Below are 19,270 nucleotides of genomic sequence, written 5' to 3'. Positions count from 1 at the left end.
TCTGCATGAATGTCCACAGGGTAGATTTGTTCATGCTAACTTAATGAGGAAACCACCCAAATGTTTGCCGACGGATACACAGAGAATCGGAGTGTGTGATAAAGTCACACAGTAAGTAATATTCTGCCACAATAGCACTGACATAGTGACTCATGCAAAAACAATAGGCAAACCTTGAAAACATTAAGCCAGCCACAAAAATAAAAATAGGTCTGGAGAGATGGCTCAGCAGGCGAAGGCGCTCGACAGCAAGCCTGGCAACCTGAGTTCGAATCCCCAAGGCCCACACATGGCAGAAGGAGATGTAGCTCAGTTGGGAGAGTGACCGTTAGCATTCGTGGATTCTATCAACAGCACCACATACAGTGTGATGTCATGTGCCTGTAACTTCAGCGCTCGGAGGGTGGAAGCAGGAGGACCAGGAGTTCACAGTCATCCTCGGCAATGAGTTCAAGACCAGCCTGAGCTAAACGAAACTCTGTGGGGAAAAAAAAAAAAATTGGGGCTGGAGAGATGGCTCAGCAGTTGAGAGCACTGGCTGCTCTTCCAGAAGTCCTGAGTTCAATTCCCAGCAACCACATGGTGGCTCACAACCGTCTGTAATGGGATCCAATGCCCTCTTCTGGTGTGTCTGAGGACAGTGACAGTGTACTCACATTCATAAAATAAATAAATAAATCTTAAAAAAAAAAAAATCAACATACCGGGCTGGAGAGATGGCTCAGCAGTTAAGAGCACTGACTGCTCTTCAGAAGGTCCTGAGTTCAAATCCCAGCAACCACATGGTGGCTCACAACCATCTATAATGAGATCTGACGCCCTCTTCTGGTGTGTCTGAAGACAGCTACAGTGTACTTAGATATATAATAAATAAATCTTTTTAAAAAACCAAACAAATCAACATACCATTCTATGTATATGAAACTTTTCCTTTAACTCCTCCCAGACCCACCCTCTCTCCCATCCACACTCATCTCTCCCTTTTATAGGCCATGGAGTACGGATTGTGCTGCTCATATGTTTCTGGGTATAAGGCTATCCACTGGAGGAGCATAGTCAAGTACCAAGGGCCACACCCTGAAAGAAACCCAGTCCCCCTCCCATAGCAGCGGTCACCTGTCAATAGCTCTTCAGCTAGGGGTGGAGACTCATGATTCCCTTCATGATCCAAGCTGTATAGCTGACCAGATTAATCTTGTGTGGGCATTTTTTTTTAAAGGGAAACAATACTGGCCATCTGCATATCAGGCGAGGACTCTAGAATTTCATGCAAACCGACCCATCAGTAACAACAGGGAGAAATTCGAAATGCCTTAAAGTATAGGATGGTACATACTACCCAAGCTGCCACGTCCCAAAGAGGGGTAACATGCACCCATGAAAAGAGCATAGTAACCTGTTATGTGTTTTTAAGCTGGCATGTTGCTTATAAATAGATCGCTAGCCTGTAGACGCTGCACCCAAGCATAGAAAACACACCAGAACGCTTTCACTAGTTTTCTTTGGGTCTTGGGATTCTCGTTGTCTCTCTCATCTTATTTTAACCTAGCTAGGATTTCTACAACGAACACACAGAAATTTATAATCAGAGAACGCACGCACTCCTTCATCTACCTCCTCCCCTTTCTATGGCTCTTTCTTGGAACTTTATAGAACTTTGCTCTATACACGATTTGTTCAGGGATTCACATCAACCTCTACCTAGTCCCAAGCTGCAGCCTCCACCTGCAGGAGCGACCCCTTTGCAGATTCCGCAAAGGGCCTCCCAAGGGCCTCTGGAAGTCCCGCCCATCCTGGATGCTTCTTCCAATCACCAGGAAGAGGGATCCTCGCGCAGGGCTAGCCTGCCCGGATTCAGTGCAGCACACCTCACTTAGATCCTGTGGCCAAGAGAACGTTCTGCTTCTTGGCTGGGACTCAACCTAGAGGGATGACCCTGTGTGACAGTGGATATAAGTTTCAACTTCCAGAGGGGAGATGAGGTACTGAGGTCCCAAGGTGTCTCGTTGCTGTCACGTGGTATCAGATGCCCTCAGATGGTATTGATGTTGAAAGCTTTTCCATGTGTGTCCTAATCTGCCACAGGAAAGATTCTGGACACTTAGAAACCACCCAAGAGATCTTTAGACAGTGTAAGAAGAGGTCAAAGCGGTTTTGACTTAACCTGGACCAGCCGTCTGTTCAAAGCTTTGAGCCCAGCACCAGTAACTTTGGTCCCGAGGAACCAAGTATGGATCAATACTGCACACGTGGCTCAAAGGCATGAAGGTTTTTCCCGTGTTGATTCACCCGGGTGACACATCCAGCTTGTCTCAGCACGGGGCTCACACTAGGGAAATGTGTGGTAGACATAACAGACACCTGTTGCCTTTCCCGCACCTGACACTCGGACTTCGAATGCTCCAGGAAGTAGCTCTTGATGTAAACAAACCCAGAGATACTGCTCTCCCCAAACTTCCTGGTTGTTTGTCTTGCCCACCCACACACTTCTTAACCAGGAAGTCCCGGAGGACAAGGGAGATTGTTTTGTGGTCCTTCGGAGAAAGAAGAATGCATAGGGAGAGCTTTTAGCTAAGTGTCCTGGCCTGTGCATGTACGAAATGCAACAGGATTATAGAACCCTGGACCAGGCAAATCAGGTATCCTGTCGTCCATCTTCAGGGGATTTTTTTGAAACCGAGAGAACAGGATCTGGTGTGCTGGCCTCCCTCACCAGTATGGTATTCCAGCTGTCATCTTAAATAAGGTCAACAAACCAATGTTGTTTCCTCCCTGCAGAACTGGGCCCTTTCCTGAGATTAGGTCTGGCCACTGTTTGGCAACTGAGAACATGGGGGTGGGGACGCAACAGCCTCACATTCCTCTCTACCCTCAAACATTTAAAGCAGGAGTGGGTGAGTGACTGTCACATCTGTCACCTCCCTTCCGCTCCTGCCACCCAAACCCAGGTTCTGATCTCATCTCATCTCCTTCAGGCCACTGTAGCTGACATTTCCAACCTTCCAGGCCTGAAGGGCTGAGATTCCCAAGGGACAGACATGGTGGGGAAGGACTCCAGTGGTCTTCATGCCACCATCTACCCCATCCATGCTGACTGTAAACTCAGGGCGAGATGGGCACGGTGAGGAAAACAGACAGGGCTGATGAGACCAGGATGCAGTGAGCCATGAGCGGCAGGATAGATCAGGGACTTAAGGGAGAGGAATGTCAGTGGATAACTGTGTGTGGTCTATCTTCCCCAGCTCGCAGCCGCTCTTTAGGGAAATGTCTGTCTCTTGGGGTGGAGTTAAATGTTTGCTAGGGGAACTACTAACTCAGCTACTCATCCATTCATTAACAAATACTGAGTATCTGCATCGCACCAGGTGGTATTAAGGTGTTAGGAACAGAGCAGTGAATTTAGCAGTACTTAGCAGCCTGAGGGGTCTGCACAGGGCCAACTTCAAAAGATTTAACACAGCATGATTCACTTACAGGACCTTTCTTCCTCCTCCTCCTCCTCCTCCCCCTCCTCCTCCTCCTCCCCTCTTCCTTCTCCTCCTTTTCCTCCTCCTCCTCCTTTTTCTTGTCCTCCTTCTCTTCCTCTTCTTCCACCTGTCACTCTCTCAAATAAGGTCTTACTCTTTAGCCTAGGATGGCCTCAAACTCATGGCAATTCTCCTGCCTCAGCTTCCCAAATACTAGGATTACAGGTGTGAGCCATGATACCAGTTTTTAGATGAAATTTCTGAGATGACAAAATTCTATGGGTGGTGGTTGCCAGGGTGTAGGGACCAGAGGTTGGAGGGGCAGTCTCGTGAGGATCCTTGTGCTGATGGACCACGAAGTATATGGCGGTGAACAAAGGATGGTACCAGTTTTATATGAGCGGTAACACCAGAACTACTGACACACTCATGCACACACATATGCATGTATAAATTTAACCTGTGCTTTGGGTACCCACTAGACTCGAACAGTGAAGCGCCAATGACCATGGGGCTCCCAGCAATCAAGTGGGAAGCCACTTGGCTGGTTTCTGAGCTCCTCCATCCCAGCCATTGTCTTGCTTGGGGCTTTCCTTCTGCTCTGCTCCACATACCAGTCCACCTTGAAGTGCAAATAGCTCAGGACACCCCCTTTCCCTTCTGGGGGCTGATGTGGCTCTTGCTGGTTTTTCAGACCAGCCTGGCTTTGGTTTTCCACCCTGAACTGTGGCCCTTTTGCCATGGCTCATCCGGTCAGTGCCAGTTCAGTGACCCCCCCCTCCTGCAGAGAAGGAACCTGCAATCACTGATCATACAATAGGACTTCTTACAGGCCAGGAAGGGTGAAGTTCTGCAGCCCCACTTTATAGGCTCCGAAGAACTGGAAGACGCAGCCACATAAAAATCAAACAAGCAGCTGGGCGGTGGTGGCGCACGCCTTTAATCCCAACACTTGGGAGGCAGAGGCAGGTGGATTTCTGAGTTCAAGGCCAGCCTGGTCTATAAAGTGAGTTCCAAGACAGCCAGGGCTACACAGAGAAACCCTGCCTCGAAGGAAAAGAAAGAAAGGAAGAAAGGAAAGAAAGAAAATCAAACAAGCTCTCAACAGGCTTTCAAGGTGTTTTTTTTTTTTCTTTTATATTTTGCTACCCGTTGCATGGAATGACCACAGGGCACCATGCCCTTCTGGCCACATGACTTACAAACAGAGCATACCTGGGAAAGCCAAAAGGCCACATCCACAATTTGGTCCATTAGAAAGGATGGAGTGGATGGAGGAAGGAGCTGGGATGATCTCCCACCTTTTTTTCATGTTCATAGGTGCTTATTCCAAGAACAATAACATGGTTAATACAATTCTTGATTCACATTCAAGGTCTTTTTAAAGTGCATTTGCCTATACGTGTGTGCACTTGAGGACATGTGCATATATGTGTTAGACTGGAAGTGGACATTGGGTCTTTCCCTTCATCATGCTCCACCTTATTTTCCAAGACAGGGTCCCTCACTGTTTGCTGAGTAGGCTCTCTGGCCATCAAGCCCCAGGGACCCTCCTACCTCTGCCTCCTGAGAGCCTGGGATCTAGACACATAAGGCCATGTCCAGTTTTTATGTGGATAGCTATGGGGGGGGGGCAAGTGTCTGAACTCAGGTTATCTCACCAACCGATGTATTTTTCTCGTTCCTCAAGGTCTTTCTAAGAAAAGAAAGGGCTGCCTTAAATATACTAGAATTGGCTGGTAAAAACTTGCCTTTTCAACAAGGATTCCAATAAAATGGAACTCGAGCTGTCTCTGTGGTTTATTGTGGTATTTGAACAAAGAATAACAGCAGGATGACCATCTCCAACAACAGAAAGGCGCAAGCTTACTTACTTTTCCCGTTGCTGGGAGACGGTAACTAACAAAAGCTACTTAAGGGGGGATGGTGGTGGTTTATTTTGACCAGGGTACAGTCTATCATGGTGGGAAGGCATGATGTCAGGAGCATGAGGCAGCCGGTTACATCCACAGTCAGAAAGCTGAGAGGGGTGAATGCTGGTGCTCAAGTGGCTTCTGCAGTGAGAATTTTAGTTTCTCTAAAAGAACACATAAATATTATGGGAATATGTTTTATTTCTAATCCAAGGCATGGAGCTATGGGGCTCCCTTAAAGCAGGTGACTATGATTTGCCTCGTGCTCTAGCAGGGGCGTGGTTTTGCCAGCTGCAGATCATTTCTGCAAGTGTGTGACCTTTGGAATTCTGGGGACTTTTCAGAGGATGTAGGGCCCCAGAGGTGAGTTGTTGTTTGTTGGTGTTGTTTACTGTTGTTGGTTGCTGTTGGTTGTTGGTTGTAGTGGCTGTTGGTTGTGGTGGTTGTTGGTGGCTATTGTTTGTTGTTTGTGGTTGTTTGGTAGTGTTTTTGGTTGGTTGTTAACTGCTGTTGGTTGCTGTTTGTCATGTAGTCATGTGAGAAGAAATGAAAAGAGGAAGTTAGATATCCTGAAGGCAAAGATCAAACTTGTCCCAAGGAACTCAATGCCTCTAATCAGTACCTCTAGCCAGCAGGAAGTAGTCTAAAGATATCATCGCCCCCTCTCCTCTCTATCCTTTTTCTCTTCTCCCTAGTGTTAAGGGGGTTGATAAGTAGATGAAGAGGAATGGAGAAGGGTAGAAGAAAACGAACCCACAAAGTAGCAAAAGTCCAGCGACAGGTTCTTTCCTTTTTATTCAGGAAATAAAGGATGTTCAAAGGATGAGATGGTGCTGCCCATGTTCTGGTTGGATCTTCCTTGTCCAGTTAACACAATAAAGAAACTTTCTCACAGACAGGCTCAGAAGTTTGTTTCTTAAGAGATCCTAAATGCTGTCCACGTTGACAGTGTCAACAACTAAGTTCTACCAATGAAGCTAGCTAGCTTGCTTGCTTGCTTTCTTTCTTTCTTTCTTTCTTTCTTTCTTTCTTTCTTTCTTTCTTTCTTCCTTCCTTCCTTCCTTCCTTCCTTCCCTTCTCTCTCTCTCTCTCTCCCTCTCTCTCTCTCTCTCTCTCTCTCTTCCTTTCTTCCTTTCATTTTCAAGATAGGATTTCTCTGTGTAGCCCCGGCTGTCCCAGGCTGTCCGTTGTGAACTCAGAGATCTGCTTGCCTCTGCCTTGAGTGTTAGGATTAAAGACTTGAGCCACCATGACCCGCTGTGAAGTCATTTTCACTGTGGCTCAGTTCTGGTGCTGTCGGATCTGTGGGATGATCTGAGTTTTCAACCTCTTGCGTTTCAGCTGGAGTCTGCTTCACTGCATTCCAGTCTGCATCTGGGATAAATAAACCATGAAGGTCCAGGTGCATGTCCGCATCAACAGAGGCGCGAGCCAGTTCCGTAAAACTTTTGGCATCCAGAATGAGTAAAAAAGGCAGCTTTTGGGGATCCGTAGAGACGATGGCTGATAAAATGACTCCTATAAGAAAAGAAAAAACAAAACCCCCAAAACCAGTTTATTTCCATTTGTAATGCTGAGAGTGTAGTCTCAGGCCTTCATGCAGACTAGACAGCTGCTTTCCCCATAGGCTCCATCCCTGGTCCTAAGAGATATCTAACAGTGTTCAATGCATAGCCTTGTGTACCTGGAAAGAACATTTCTCAGAGGTGTCTCCCTGTGGTCTTTTAACTCATCCTTGATCTAAACAGGAGGAAAGAGGATATATGCCATTCTGTGTTGGCAGAAGAGAAACCAGAACTGCAATCAGCAGACCTACTTCCGGGAGCGCCGCTTTGCCTCAATGAACCTTTGTCTCTTCATCTTTGCAGTGAAGCTAATTCCCACCAACCCCTGACCTCATGGGTGCTGGGATGATCTGCAGGGTGGATTATGGGAGCACTTGGTTCGTTTTCATGTGTTTTGAGGAATGGCTCCTTTCCTAACATCTTGAAACCTCCAAGTATGGAAAGACCCAGGCAATTCAGGGAGGATGTGTGGGCTAAGGTGTGCTACTCCGTGGAGCAGGGACGTCTTGAATTTCAAAAGCATTGCCATATTTGTTTTGTTTTGAGACAGGTCTTGCAATGTAGCCCAGACCGGCCTTAAACTCATATCTGCCTACCTCTACCACTCAGATGCCAGGAAACCAAGCCATGTGTTGCCATGTCTGGCTTGTGGTGGCGCTGGAATGAATCCAACTCATCTCCTGGTTACGTTGGCAACCCCCCCCTCCCCCAACGTTTGCTTGTAAATTGGGATGTCCTTGCTCCTCTGTGCTCACTTTCAAGGTATAGCAGGGTCAGGAAACTTTTAGTAAGTGCCCAAGATGCCGCCCAAGCGACCTGGGTTGTGGTAGCTGAACACAGGTGATGTCAGATTGGCCTGGATTCAAATCCAACCTCTGCATATGGAGCTCGTGACTTTGGTCAATTTGCCTCACTCTCTGAGCCTCCCCTGGATGAAATGAGGACAGTGTCACTCCACACCCATGGAGAGAAGGCGTGAGAAGCAGCTGCCCAGCCAAGCAAGAGGCTGGCCTCAGTAGGAGTGGATGCAAACAGTCCCCTGCTTTAGAGATGACAGTGACATGGGATCCCCCTGCCTGTGTGCCAGGCCACAATCAGAAGGAAGCCAAGGCCAGGTGGAAAACCACTCCCTCCCACCTGAGGGAAGAAGCTGGCAGTCTCAGTGGGACAGCCTGCCCTCCCCTGCAGGTGTGGGCAGCCCCATCCCTGGCTTGGCTGGGCGGTGTCCTTACCCATAGCTTATTACCTTCCCCGGTATCCTGAGGGCTGTGGGCAGGGCATTTTTGAAGCCAAAGGGGGATAAGACAATTTGGCTAAGTGGAAACCTGCATTTCTCAGGTGCTGTGAAAACTTTGCATGCTTATGAGAGAGGTCATTTGAGATCTGGGGCCAGCCCTTGCAAAGAATTCTAAAACTAAAGCTGCACACTCTGAGAGAATGTGTGTGTCACTCAGTGGAAAGGATATGGACTTTGAGTAGGAGAGAATTTATACCGTGCCCAAAGAAGGTCTGTTTGTTCAGTCTTACCCATAAGAATGTTTTCAGAGGCTGTGAGGTATGTCAGGTAGTGTATTCTAACAACTTCATCCATCCATCACCCACTCATCTATCCATCTGTCTGTCTGTCTGTCTATCTATCTATCTATCTATCTATCTATCTATGTACCTACCTATCTACCTTGTGGCTGTTGTGTTTTGAGACCAGGTCTTAGTAGTTCAAATTCTCTGTATATCTGAGAATGACTGTAGACCCCTGATTGTCTTCTGTCTGCCTCCCAAATGCTGAGATCTCAGGCACACATGCTATGCTCAGCTGACAATGTGATTTACGATGGGGCCCTTGGACTCCACAGTCTCTGCTTGGCCTGCAAGGGACTGAACAATAAAGGCCATCCACTCAGGGTAATCAGAATGTCGTATGAGTGAGCCACAGTAAAAATCTCTGGATGCAGAGGCTCAGGTGAACTTCCATGTCTGGAATGCTTGGTTGTCAGAAGTGAGAACAGTACAGCCAAACCCACTGGGAAGGGATGGCGGGGAGCTCTGGGGACCCTAGTGGATTACAGAACCTGGTGGTAGGAGCCCTTGACCTTACACTCAACATTAAAATTGAGTGTGGTCTTCTCATCAGGCAACCCACCATGGGATGCCCCTGGGTGGTGCCTCTGTTGGATGGGTAAGTGTGGTCCATGGGCTCCTCCCTTCTCCCACTCTTACCATCATCTTCATCCTTCGCACCTGGCGTGGGAACAAACAGAGGCTCTGCTGGCCAGCAGCTCTCCTCAGACCACTTTAAGGAGGACTTTGTGAGAATGTCATATTTCAGTATCTGTGTATGCAGAGAAGAGAAAGATGGGAACCTGTGTCTGCAACCATGCTGACTCCCTAGAAGTGAGAGGGCATGAAGGCCACCGAGGGGAAATTCAGCCCTCACACTTATACTTGTCACATCACCCCCAAGTGACATCTGTCCCAGGCAGCACGGCCCCAAGAAGGGAAGACCCAAACTTCCTCCCCCAATATCAACACAGGTCTCCTGGCTTACAGAAGGCTAGGACCTCAGAGTCCTGAAATGTTCTGGTTTGGTTCTATCTCACAATGTTTTACGTTATAAAATTAAGGTGTTTAATGCCACCAATTAAAATATGATAACAATTCTTTTGTTGCTTTAAAAGTAAAAGCCCTGGACTAAGACTAGAGCTGGGTGGTGGAGTCCCTGCCCAGAACACCTAAGTTGTGATTTGAGTCCCAGCATCCTAAACACAAAACAAAGCAAAACAACAAATAAAAGTGGAAAATTCCCAAGAGCTCTCATGGACCTGTTCCTGTAGGGTAAAGAATTCATAGAGAATTCATAGGAGTGGCTTGGGACATGTTTCTCTCTCTCTCTCTCTCTCTCTCTCTCTCTTTCTCTCTCTTTCTCTCTCTTTCTCTCTCTCTCTCTTTGTGTGTGTGTCTGTGTGTGTACACCTTAACTTTTGCTTTAAATATTCTGCATTTAGAAATTTAAATATTTTAAAATTTATCATTTTATTTTTGCTCTCTGCATCTTTACAGTGTGGGGGGGGCATGCATCACTGCATCATTGCATCATTGCATCATTGCATCATATGCATCACAGCCTGCATACAGCAGCCAGAGGGCAGAAATTGGTTCTCTCCCTCTACCATGTGGATTCCTGATATCAAACTCAGGTAGGTGAGCTTGATGGCACATCCCCTCACCACCTGAGCTACCTTGTCAGCTCTGTATTTTTAAATGCAAATAAAAATGTTGATCTGAAAGGAAAACAGTGTCTGGCCAATGCTTTGGACAGTGCTGGACTGTAGTAAATACGGACAAATCGTTACTTAAAAAACAAAACTAATTCTCCGAGTTGCCGTGACACTTGCCTGCTGGAGAAGGCAAGGTGGGTGCTTGAGACAGCACTCCCTGCTGATTGATTTGTTCTCAGAGCCCACCACAGTGTCATAGCCAGGGCTCCCTAAGTGCAAACAGGAACAGAACTCTTACTTCAGGACTATCCCAACTGACTTCTCTCCTGCATCCCCCTTTCCCAGTCTTAAGCCCTGAAGAGTCTGATTCGCAGACCTTAAATTGGGTCCAGAGAAAGCCAGTCTGTATACACAGGGACTCCCAGGATGCAGGGATCCATACCTTGGTTGGGACTGGACTCCACTGTACTTCAGCTGCAAAGATGTAGCGATATGGCTTCCCGTTGTAAGCATAATTTATCCGAGGGAGCTCTAGGCCTTGAGAGAACAGAACACTAACAAAATCCCATCATTGGTGCGGGAGAACTTCCCACTTCATGCCAAACTAGACCTCATGCCATAGAAACAGTTCCCAAGTACTATCCTAGCCTTGATTCAGACCCAGATTACATCAAAGGTGGTCACGGGGAGGGAGGGACCTCTGAGAGTGATGCTGGCCCTGCCAGAAGGTTCAGGAGTGAGGTGCCATAGACCAGAGGGCTTTAAATGCTTAAGTACCTGTAATTATCCACGATAGAAATCAGGGGATTACAGATTTAAATCAGAGGCTGCTGCACTTTTTAAAAGGCTGCCTAAAAATGCTGTGTTTGAGTGTGTGTGTAAGCACGCATGGGTATGAAAAGAGACTTCATAAGCCAACTGGGATGAGGGCCAATGCACAATATAAAATAAATGGGGTACCTGGGATTGCCAGAAGTTCAAAGCCAGCCTGGGCTACCAGAATGAGACCCTTATTTAAGTAAATGAAATAAATTCAGCGAATCCTATTATGATCTTTATAAAAGGATGTTTACAAAGGATTTTCACATCACAGGTCGTGTCCATATGATAAAGTAAGTTAAATAGGGCAATTATAAAGTGTGTCCATTTTGTCACAAAGAGAAAGTTTAGAAGTGATGCTGGGGTCAGCACTGCCTGCGGGGGCGGGTGTGTGTGTGTGTGTGTGCGCGGGGTGTTTGGGGCGGGGGGGGGGGGGGGGGGGGGGGGGGAGGGGGGGGCGGTTGAAGCTCCATCTTGCAGGTTTTGTTACTTCTATTACCCTTTGCCTAGTAAGTGTTCTTGGTTTTTGTTTGTTTATTTCAAGACAAGATCTCTTAGAACCCATGCTGGCTACTTTGTAGCTGAAGATGACCTTAGGTTCCCCTCCCCATCTCCCCAGAGTTGAGATTATAGGCATACAATTTGGTTGGTTTGTTTGAGAGAGTATGTGGCTCAGGCTAGCCTGGTGCTCACAGCAATCCTCCTGCCTCAGCCTCCTGATGTTGGCATTACAGGCATGCACTACTACATCCAGCTTCATTGTACACATAGAAGTATGAAATACAGATCTGTCTACATAGGGCTTTGTGCCACACCCTATGATACATTGAGCACAGAAACTCAGCCCCGTGGGACAGTGGCACCTCCCAGAGAGCTTTCAGCTGGCTCTGGTGTAGGGTGAGGGCTATTTGGAATCCAGGGATGTTTCTGAGCATCCTCTAGTGCCAACACTGCCCTACCACAAAGAAGACCTGCCCCACATGCCATCCTGGCTGAGAAACGTGGGCCCATGGGTGTGGCTCCTGTCTTGTGGCTTGACACTCTGTATACAGCTCAGCATCTCTCAGGCCCAGTGGACCAAGAATGCCCACTTTGTAGGAATTGTGACAGTGCAGAGGGAGACATAGGGGCCTACTATGCCTGTTTAATATATCACAGCCAATCTCATACATCAACTGTGCCTGTCATCTATCCAAGGACCAGAAATGTTGGAAGCTATTTTTAAAAGATCCCCAAATTCTTTTCCTGGGGTTCCAGGAACCTTCCTTGCTTTTCCCTGTCTCTGCATGGAAGTGAGCTATCACTGGGAGGGGCTTTGGGACACTCCGTGAGAAAGGGTGCTTCCTACCTTCGTAGAGGACCTCGGGCTGGCAATAGACATGGCCGTCTTTCTCCTTCAGGGCTGTTGCAGTTGTAGATGACACCTTGACTAAATTTGAGCCCACTTCTGCATCCTGAAAAGAATAAATTAAAAAAAAAAAAACAGCAAAAAGAAAAGGTCATTTCCACAAGCCATTGCTTTACCATATCTATTCCCCCAACGCACTATCACCTCGCTTGGCCTCGCGGTAACCACAGGAAGCAGCTATTTCATTGCTGTTACTTTCAGTTAGAAAGAATGAGGCTGGAGGCTGGAGCGATGACTCAGCCTTTCCAGAGGATCTGGGTTCGAATCCTAGCGCCACAAGGTAGCTCACAAACTGTTCATTCCAGTCTCAGGGCATCTGATGCCTCTCCTGGCCTCCAGGAGGCGCTGTGCATAGAAGTGAACAGGCAAAAATGCAAAGTACCTGTATATTAAATAAATAAATTTAAAAACATAACTATCACTTAAATAGTCATGAGGATTGGCAACAGAAACAGACTGTCCCAAGGCCACACAGCTGGTAAGAGGTACAGTCAGGACCTATCTAGGCTCGTTGTCTCTCTAAGACAGCAATAATATGCTCCAAAGAGTAAGGACTCCCTTTTTAAATGCTGGGTGATTCCCTTGTCAACAGCTGCTTTTATCATTCAATGGACGCTTGCGGAGTCTATAGTAACACATGTGCTTAGGATGTCACAGTGAGAGAAAGCCTAGGAACAAATTGTATGCATGGTCTGAACTCAACCACATATGCTCATAAAATACACTGGGATGAGAAATCTCACAAATATGGACATCAGGGCAGAGAGTGGAAACTTCCCTATTTTCCACATACTTAAGCGTGGGGCTTTGGGCAAGAAGTTAGCTTCTCTGTGGTTCAGTTTCCTTCTTTGTATAAGGAAGATAATAGTATGCACATCTTTAGCAGATTACAAGGATGAAATGATATCACCTGCCAAATGGTTTGCAATAGGACCTAGGCAAACTCTCTGGTGGATGATGACATCTTTGGAGACCTACACAGCAGGTGTATGCTATAGCACTGACTCTTGGAGGATTCATTCCAAGCCCTCGGTGATGCCCTGAAACGCAGATAACACTGAATACTTTGTGTAAGTGTTGCAACCGGACAGCATGGCATTGATCTGATACCTGAGCCAACTGCAGAATGACTAAGAGGTGAGTAGCATATAGAGAATGGATACATTGTACAAAACAACTGGTTCAGTTCTGAGTAAGTCTGAGGTCTTGGACTGTTAATCAGAACAGCATGCAGTTTTACTCCTAAAACCAATTTCTTTAGCCAGGCAGTGGGGGTGCATTTAATTCCAACACTTGGGAGGCAGAGGCAGGCGGATCTCTGTGAGTTGGAGACCTGGTCTACAGAGTGAGTTCCAGGGCAGCCAAGGCTACACAGAGAAACCCTGTCTCAAAACCAAAACCAAAACCAAAACCACATTTCTTTAGAGGTGGGGCTTTCACTGAACATTTTTTTGGAGCTTTCTGGATTCTAAGTCACTGCATGGGTGGAACATGAAGCCGAATGAGGGAATAATCATATATTATTATTACCTTGGCTGACGTCTCCTTCTCTGTCCAAATTTTCAACATCATTTTTAACATTAAAAACAATATGCTTCTTCTCTTGCAGCATGTGTATGTGTCTGGTGTGTGTATGTGTGCTTGTGTACACAGGCCAGGGTTTCACATTATTATTATTTGCATGCAAGTTTTTAGTGTGTCTTCTTAGAATTTCACACCATCCTGGCAGAAGGAATCACTGCAGAATTTCTACTTTCCGCTAGCACCAGCTTTGGTTTGCTGTGTTCCCTGTCCCCGTCTTCCCCATCCGGTTCCACATTCCTTTCATTGTTTCCCTGGAAGTCTTCCTCTAGCCAAAGCCAAGTCTTGCACGTCTGTGTTTAGGCTCATTTCTTCCTTGACTAAGCCAAAGACTCATGGATCACAGGAGGCCAGCTGCCCTGCCACCATCAAAGTGGGTTCTGAATTCAAATACAAAGATGACATCTGGCATTGTCTTGTACTTTGTGGATAGCTTTTCCTCTACGTCTGTCTTTGGTACTGTTGCTTTCCCGGGGCGAAGGACATCAATGACTGTGTGTTTCCTCCGAAGAAACTGTTAGTCATGAACTTCTTGGTGAGGACAGTTAGATGGATACGGTATCATTCATGGTGGTCCTTGAACAGTGAAGGAGAAAGAGAGGACTCCTCCCACCCCACCCTTTTTTTTTTTTTTTTTTTTGAGACAGGGTCTCTTATTTTACTTGGGATTCACCTATTGGCTAGCCAGAGAGCTTTAGAGATCTGCTTGTCTCTGCCTCTCTCGTGATGAGGTTACAGGTATTAAATGCCATGCTTGTATGTCATATGGATGCCGGGGATGAAACTCAGGTCCTCGTGCCAGAACAGAGCAAGCACTTTATAGACTGAGTCCCCTCTCCAACCTGCTACCCCAGATCAACCTATCTTAATGACGGCAGCTCGCCTTCTCGGAAAGAGAGCAAGCTAACCACTTCACGGTGGCTGAATTGAAGGGGCCCTTAGAGATTATTCATCTAGTTCGATCCCTTGATGGTTAGGAGAGGAAGCTGATGCCCAGAGACGGAGAGTGACATGTCAAAAGCCACACACAGAGAAGCAGAGCCCGGACCCATGGCTTCACACTGAGATTCTCCCAGGAGCAACAGTTTGGACAGAGGGCAGAGCAAGGGGCCCTTTTCCATACTGTAGGTTTTAACTTGAACATCTCCTTCCTTAACCAGTTTGGATCTGCTGAGTCTGTGAGGCAGCAGTCCTGGGCTGTAATTATTCCATTCTGGAAGCTTCTTTGTCCTTCTTTGTGGTCAGTTGCTCCAGGACTGTTTCCCTCAGTGCATGGTGCGTGGCACCCAGGAAGTGAATTCATGACGTAATAAGCTTTTCCCCACTCTCAGTGGTCAAGGGACAAAGAACGTGCCTGCTTTGCAGTTTGGCTGGAGAGCCCAATGGAACAAAGTCTGTGAACTAAGTAGCCCCGTGCTGGGTGCACTGTAGTATCTCACCTTGTACCCATGTGCCTTGCTGGGTACCGCCCCCTCCCCACCCAAGGCATGTCCAGCCTTGATCCGCAGGGAGTTGGTCGACAAGACACTCTTTTAGCTCCAGCCTGAAACTGGTCAGACTGGTTAAGGGATAAACTTTTAATTTTCCACACACAGCAGTAACCTAACATGACTCGGCTGCTTTTAGCAGCCAAACCCTGCTCAGCATTGAAAAGAAACCGGCCAGAATTCAAACAAAAAAATGAAAATAAAAATAAAATCCCACAGTCTTGCTCTGCAGTCCTGGTGCCCGAGGGAACTTCCAGGGGTAAGCAGAGAGCTTGGGTAGCTGCCCATCTGCTGCCAAGGAAATACCAGCTTCTGCTTGGAACCAGAATTCAGAACTTGCTATGTGAGTTTGAAAAGATCTTTGACCCCACTGGGTTGGCCTCCCTGTCTGTAAATGGGGTAATGGGTGAAGCATAGTGGAGTCTGCCCGATCTTGGAAAGTTATGGTTATATAAGCATCTGGGGCCGGGTCAGAGGTATCATTGTGAACAGACACGGATTCAAATCCTGCCCTAATCCCAATGGTGACTCTTTGATGTTGGGCAAGCTACTTTCCCTCTTAACTGGAAACTCTGGGATAAAGAATAACTCAGAGGGTTGCAATGTGAACCGGCAAAAACAGTTAACAGTTCTTAAAACTCTGCAGGGCCTGGAGCAAATAGCCCGAGTTGAGGCCCACGGGCCCTATGCCCAAATGCAGCAGGCTAATTAAGTACACCAAATCGCTCTCCTACCCAGATACAAGGGCTTTTATCATCTGGAACTGCTCTAGCCAAACACTAGAACTAAAGCCAACCTATTTTAATGATAGCAGCTCCTCTTTTTTCTTTTCTGGAAAGAAGAGAAAATTTATTGTGTTTCTGTAGTTGGATTGCTGGGGTCTTTAAAGATTGGCCTTGTTCTGTCCCTCATTAAAGGAGGCTGAGACACAGACAAGAGACGTGTGTGGATACTGAGACTTTTAAAAAAGGATGAAGTGAGATTGAAATTCCCATGGGCCCTGAAGAAGTCACATCTCCCATGCTTTACCGCCACATTCTCGTTGGCAGCTACTGTGATGGACAGGGAGAACATTCTAGCAGCAGAGCAGGTTCTGTCTCAAAGGGGGACCCGGAAGGAGTATGGATCGGAAAGTCTCCTTAGTTCTCAGCCAGACAAAATGGCCAGTGAACACTTCTCACTCTAGGCTCAACCTGGAGCTACACAGATGCCCCACCCAGCACCCCAAGTCCCAGTCAGTCCCAGATACCTCACGGACACACTGGCCATACCCACTGCTCTTAGTGGGACAGAGGCAGTCTCTCAAACAGGTTGGAATCCCGATTATCCGAAGTATGGGTAGGTGTGATGGAGAGATGCCTTTCTTAGTAGGCATGACCTCTTGGCCCTTCAAACTTCTCATCTCGTGGAGAAGGGGCCACACTGGAGACAGAAGGGACAGATAGAGGCCTCTACAGTGACAGTCTCAGAGAATGGGATCCTATTGCCAAAGTCTCAGAGCAGAAAAGACATTTAATACAGGGCCTAGTTCTCAGCACACCTCCGTGGATACTACTTCATCTTATCGTGTATTCATGTCTGTCTTTGGAGACAAACCCCAAATCTGCTAGTCCAGGATCCAAAGCCACCTCACGTAGCTCTAGCATGCCTCCTCCCGTGACAGACTGTGAACCATGACAACGAATTCTCACAAACCCATCTCTTACATGCCGTGGCGCCCTTCAGGACGAGGGCAGGGCAGCTGCCCCACTGTCTGGACATGCCTAGGTTCCTCCCTGCCACTCCTCCACCCCTGCAGAGCTCCACCTCAGGTACCCGCAGCACTACATAAACAGCTGGGGTATTCGGGGGCCCTTCCACTCTGCCTCCGTTTGACCCCAGCTGGCTGAGCATCATAGGTAATCATGAGGTCCTAGACCTCCCACCATCTGCTCTAGCTATAAAGCACTGTTCCCCAGGACATGGTATAAATGCTAACAGGAGAGCTGTGCCCTCTTAGAGACTTCACTTCACGGTTCATTCATTCATTCATTCATTCATTCATGCATGCATGCATGCATTCATTCCCACATTTAAGAGGGGTTTTTCTGTTTTTGTTTCTTTTTTAAAAAAATATTTATTTATTTATTATATGTAAGTATACTATAGCTGACACACCAGAAGAGGGCATCAGATCTCATTATGGATGGTTGTGAACCACCATGTGGTTGCTGGGAATTGAACTCAGGACCTCTGGAAGAGCAGTCAGTGCCATCTCTGAGCTGCTGAGCCATCTCTCCAGCCCCCAAGGGTTTTTAGTTACAAGGATGACCTGCCTCAAGACAGTGTCCCTGCCTTCTAGGAGCCTATGTCTCAGCAGCAAGAGGGGATTAAAGAACCTTGTCATGCTGGAGGTGTGTGTCACCCTAGAGGGTGCCACAGTGTACACACTCCCCTGACAGGGGAGGGAGGGAGGCACAGAGACCTGAAAATGGAGACCTTTCTAAGCCCAGAGAGGCTCTCAGCATGCATTACAGTCACTCAGGATGCTCTGCTTCCAGGGAGTGCTGCAGATGACACAGGACTCCAGAATGGGACACTGAGACAGGCAGAGGGGACATTGATAGGCAAATGTCCCTGAGTACAGGGCATTTGAGAAGGGAGAACTTTCCTGGCTAGGAGGGAGCTGGGCCCTTGGTGCAGGGTGTGTGTGACCGTGTCCACCTACCCATCTGTATACATTCAGGCAGCTGAGTGACTTGAAAGCAAAGAAGCCATCTTTAAGGGACAATAAACAACAATTAAGCAGCGTGGCCAGAACCGCCCATCCAAGGGTTCACTCGCCTTTGCTAATTTCAAAGCACCTGGCGGTTACAAGGTGGCTTTTAAAGACACACAGACAACCCGTTCAAGCTTGGGTTTGAGGAAGTAGCCTTTCCCCCATGTGATCAAAGGGTGTAAACCCTTAAGCGGGGGCAGGGAGGGAGCCTGTCCCTCTTCCTGCATCAGCTCTGGGCTTGTGACTCATGCCTTGAGTGCTCTGTGACACCCTCTCCTTCTTAGACCAGAAGACACTCCCCAGTGCTGCACTGTGGGGCTTTGCCAGGACAAGGGGTGCAGAGGCCAGGACTCAGGTGATTTTACGGAGTAGTGTCGCTATCACATAGTCACCCTCATGATGGTGGGAAGCTAATGCTTAAGTCCTTTCAGTCCCCCACATCCCAGTATTTTCAGTAAAACTGAAACAATTGAGCCTAGGGCGCTGGGCCTCCTGTTTGCTAACGCAAACATAATATCATTGAACTATCCTGTAGTCCTGTCCTGGCTTCTAGATTTTATTTTTATCTTGAGGCAGGGTGTCACTACGTTGCCAGGTTGGCCTTAAAATATTCAGATCTTCCTGCTTCAGCCTCCTGAGCAGTTGGGATTAAAGGCTGGCACAATGAGACCAGCTTGCCTCCGTCCTTTCCTTCCCTTCTTTCCCTTCCCCTTTCCCCCTCCCCCTTTCCCCCTTTTCCCCCCTTTCCCCTTTCCTTTCCTTTTCATCCTTTATTTCTTTTTTTTTTTAAACAAAGATTTACTTACTTTTTATTTTATGTGCCTTTGTGTTTTGCCTGCATGTATGTTTTGAATGCGCCAGACTCCTGGAACTGGAGTTATACACGGTAGTGAGCTGCCGTGTGGGTGCTGGGAATTGAACCTGGGTCCTTTGGAAGAGCAGCCAGTGCTTTTAACTGCTGGGCTACCTTTTCAGCTCCTCCCTCCCTTTCTTTCTTCCTTTTTTTTTTTTAACAATTAAAACAACAACAACAAGAAAGATGACAGTTAAGGTCTCA

At 47.3% G+C, this 19,270-nt stretch overlaps 1 protein-coding gene across 3 annotated transcripts in view; it reads right to left on the bottom strand.

The window, feature by feature from the left end:
- Window positions 1-6,151: 6,151 nt before the first annotated feature.
- Window positions 6,152-19,270, bottom strand: part of Bco1 (beta-carotene oxygenase 1) — a 37,870-nt gene continuing 24,751 nt past the window's right edge. The window contains exons 8-12 of one of the 3 annotated variants that reach the window (NM_001163028.1): window positions 12,328-12,433; window positions 10,603-10,697; window positions 9,163-9,274; window positions 8,616-8,820; window positions 6,152-6,898 (exon numbers count right to left, since the gene is read on the bottom strand). In NM_001163028.1, coding sequence (NP_001156500.1) covers window positions 8,654-8,820; window positions 9,163-9,274; window positions 10,603-10,697; window positions 12,328-12,433 — 480 coding nt within the window. In that variant the 3' untranslated portion in view covers window positions 6,152-6,898; window positions 8,616-8,653. Of the gene's footprint in view, window positions 6,899-6,918; window positions 8,821-9,162; window positions 9,275-10,602; window positions 10,698-12,327; window positions 12,434-19,270 lie in introns of those variants that run through there. The other 2 variants (NM_021486.3, XM_011248481.2) reach the window with 2 other exon arrangements.

Source organism: Mus musculus, chromosome 8 (assembly GCF_000001635.26).
Source record: "Mus musculus strain C57BL/6J chromosome 8, GRCm38.p6 C57BL/6J".
Lineage (NCBI taxonomy): Eukaryota > Metazoa > Chordata > Mammalia > Rodentia > Muridae > Mus > Mus musculus.
This window is presented reverse-complemented; position numbering and strand designations above follow the sequence as displayed.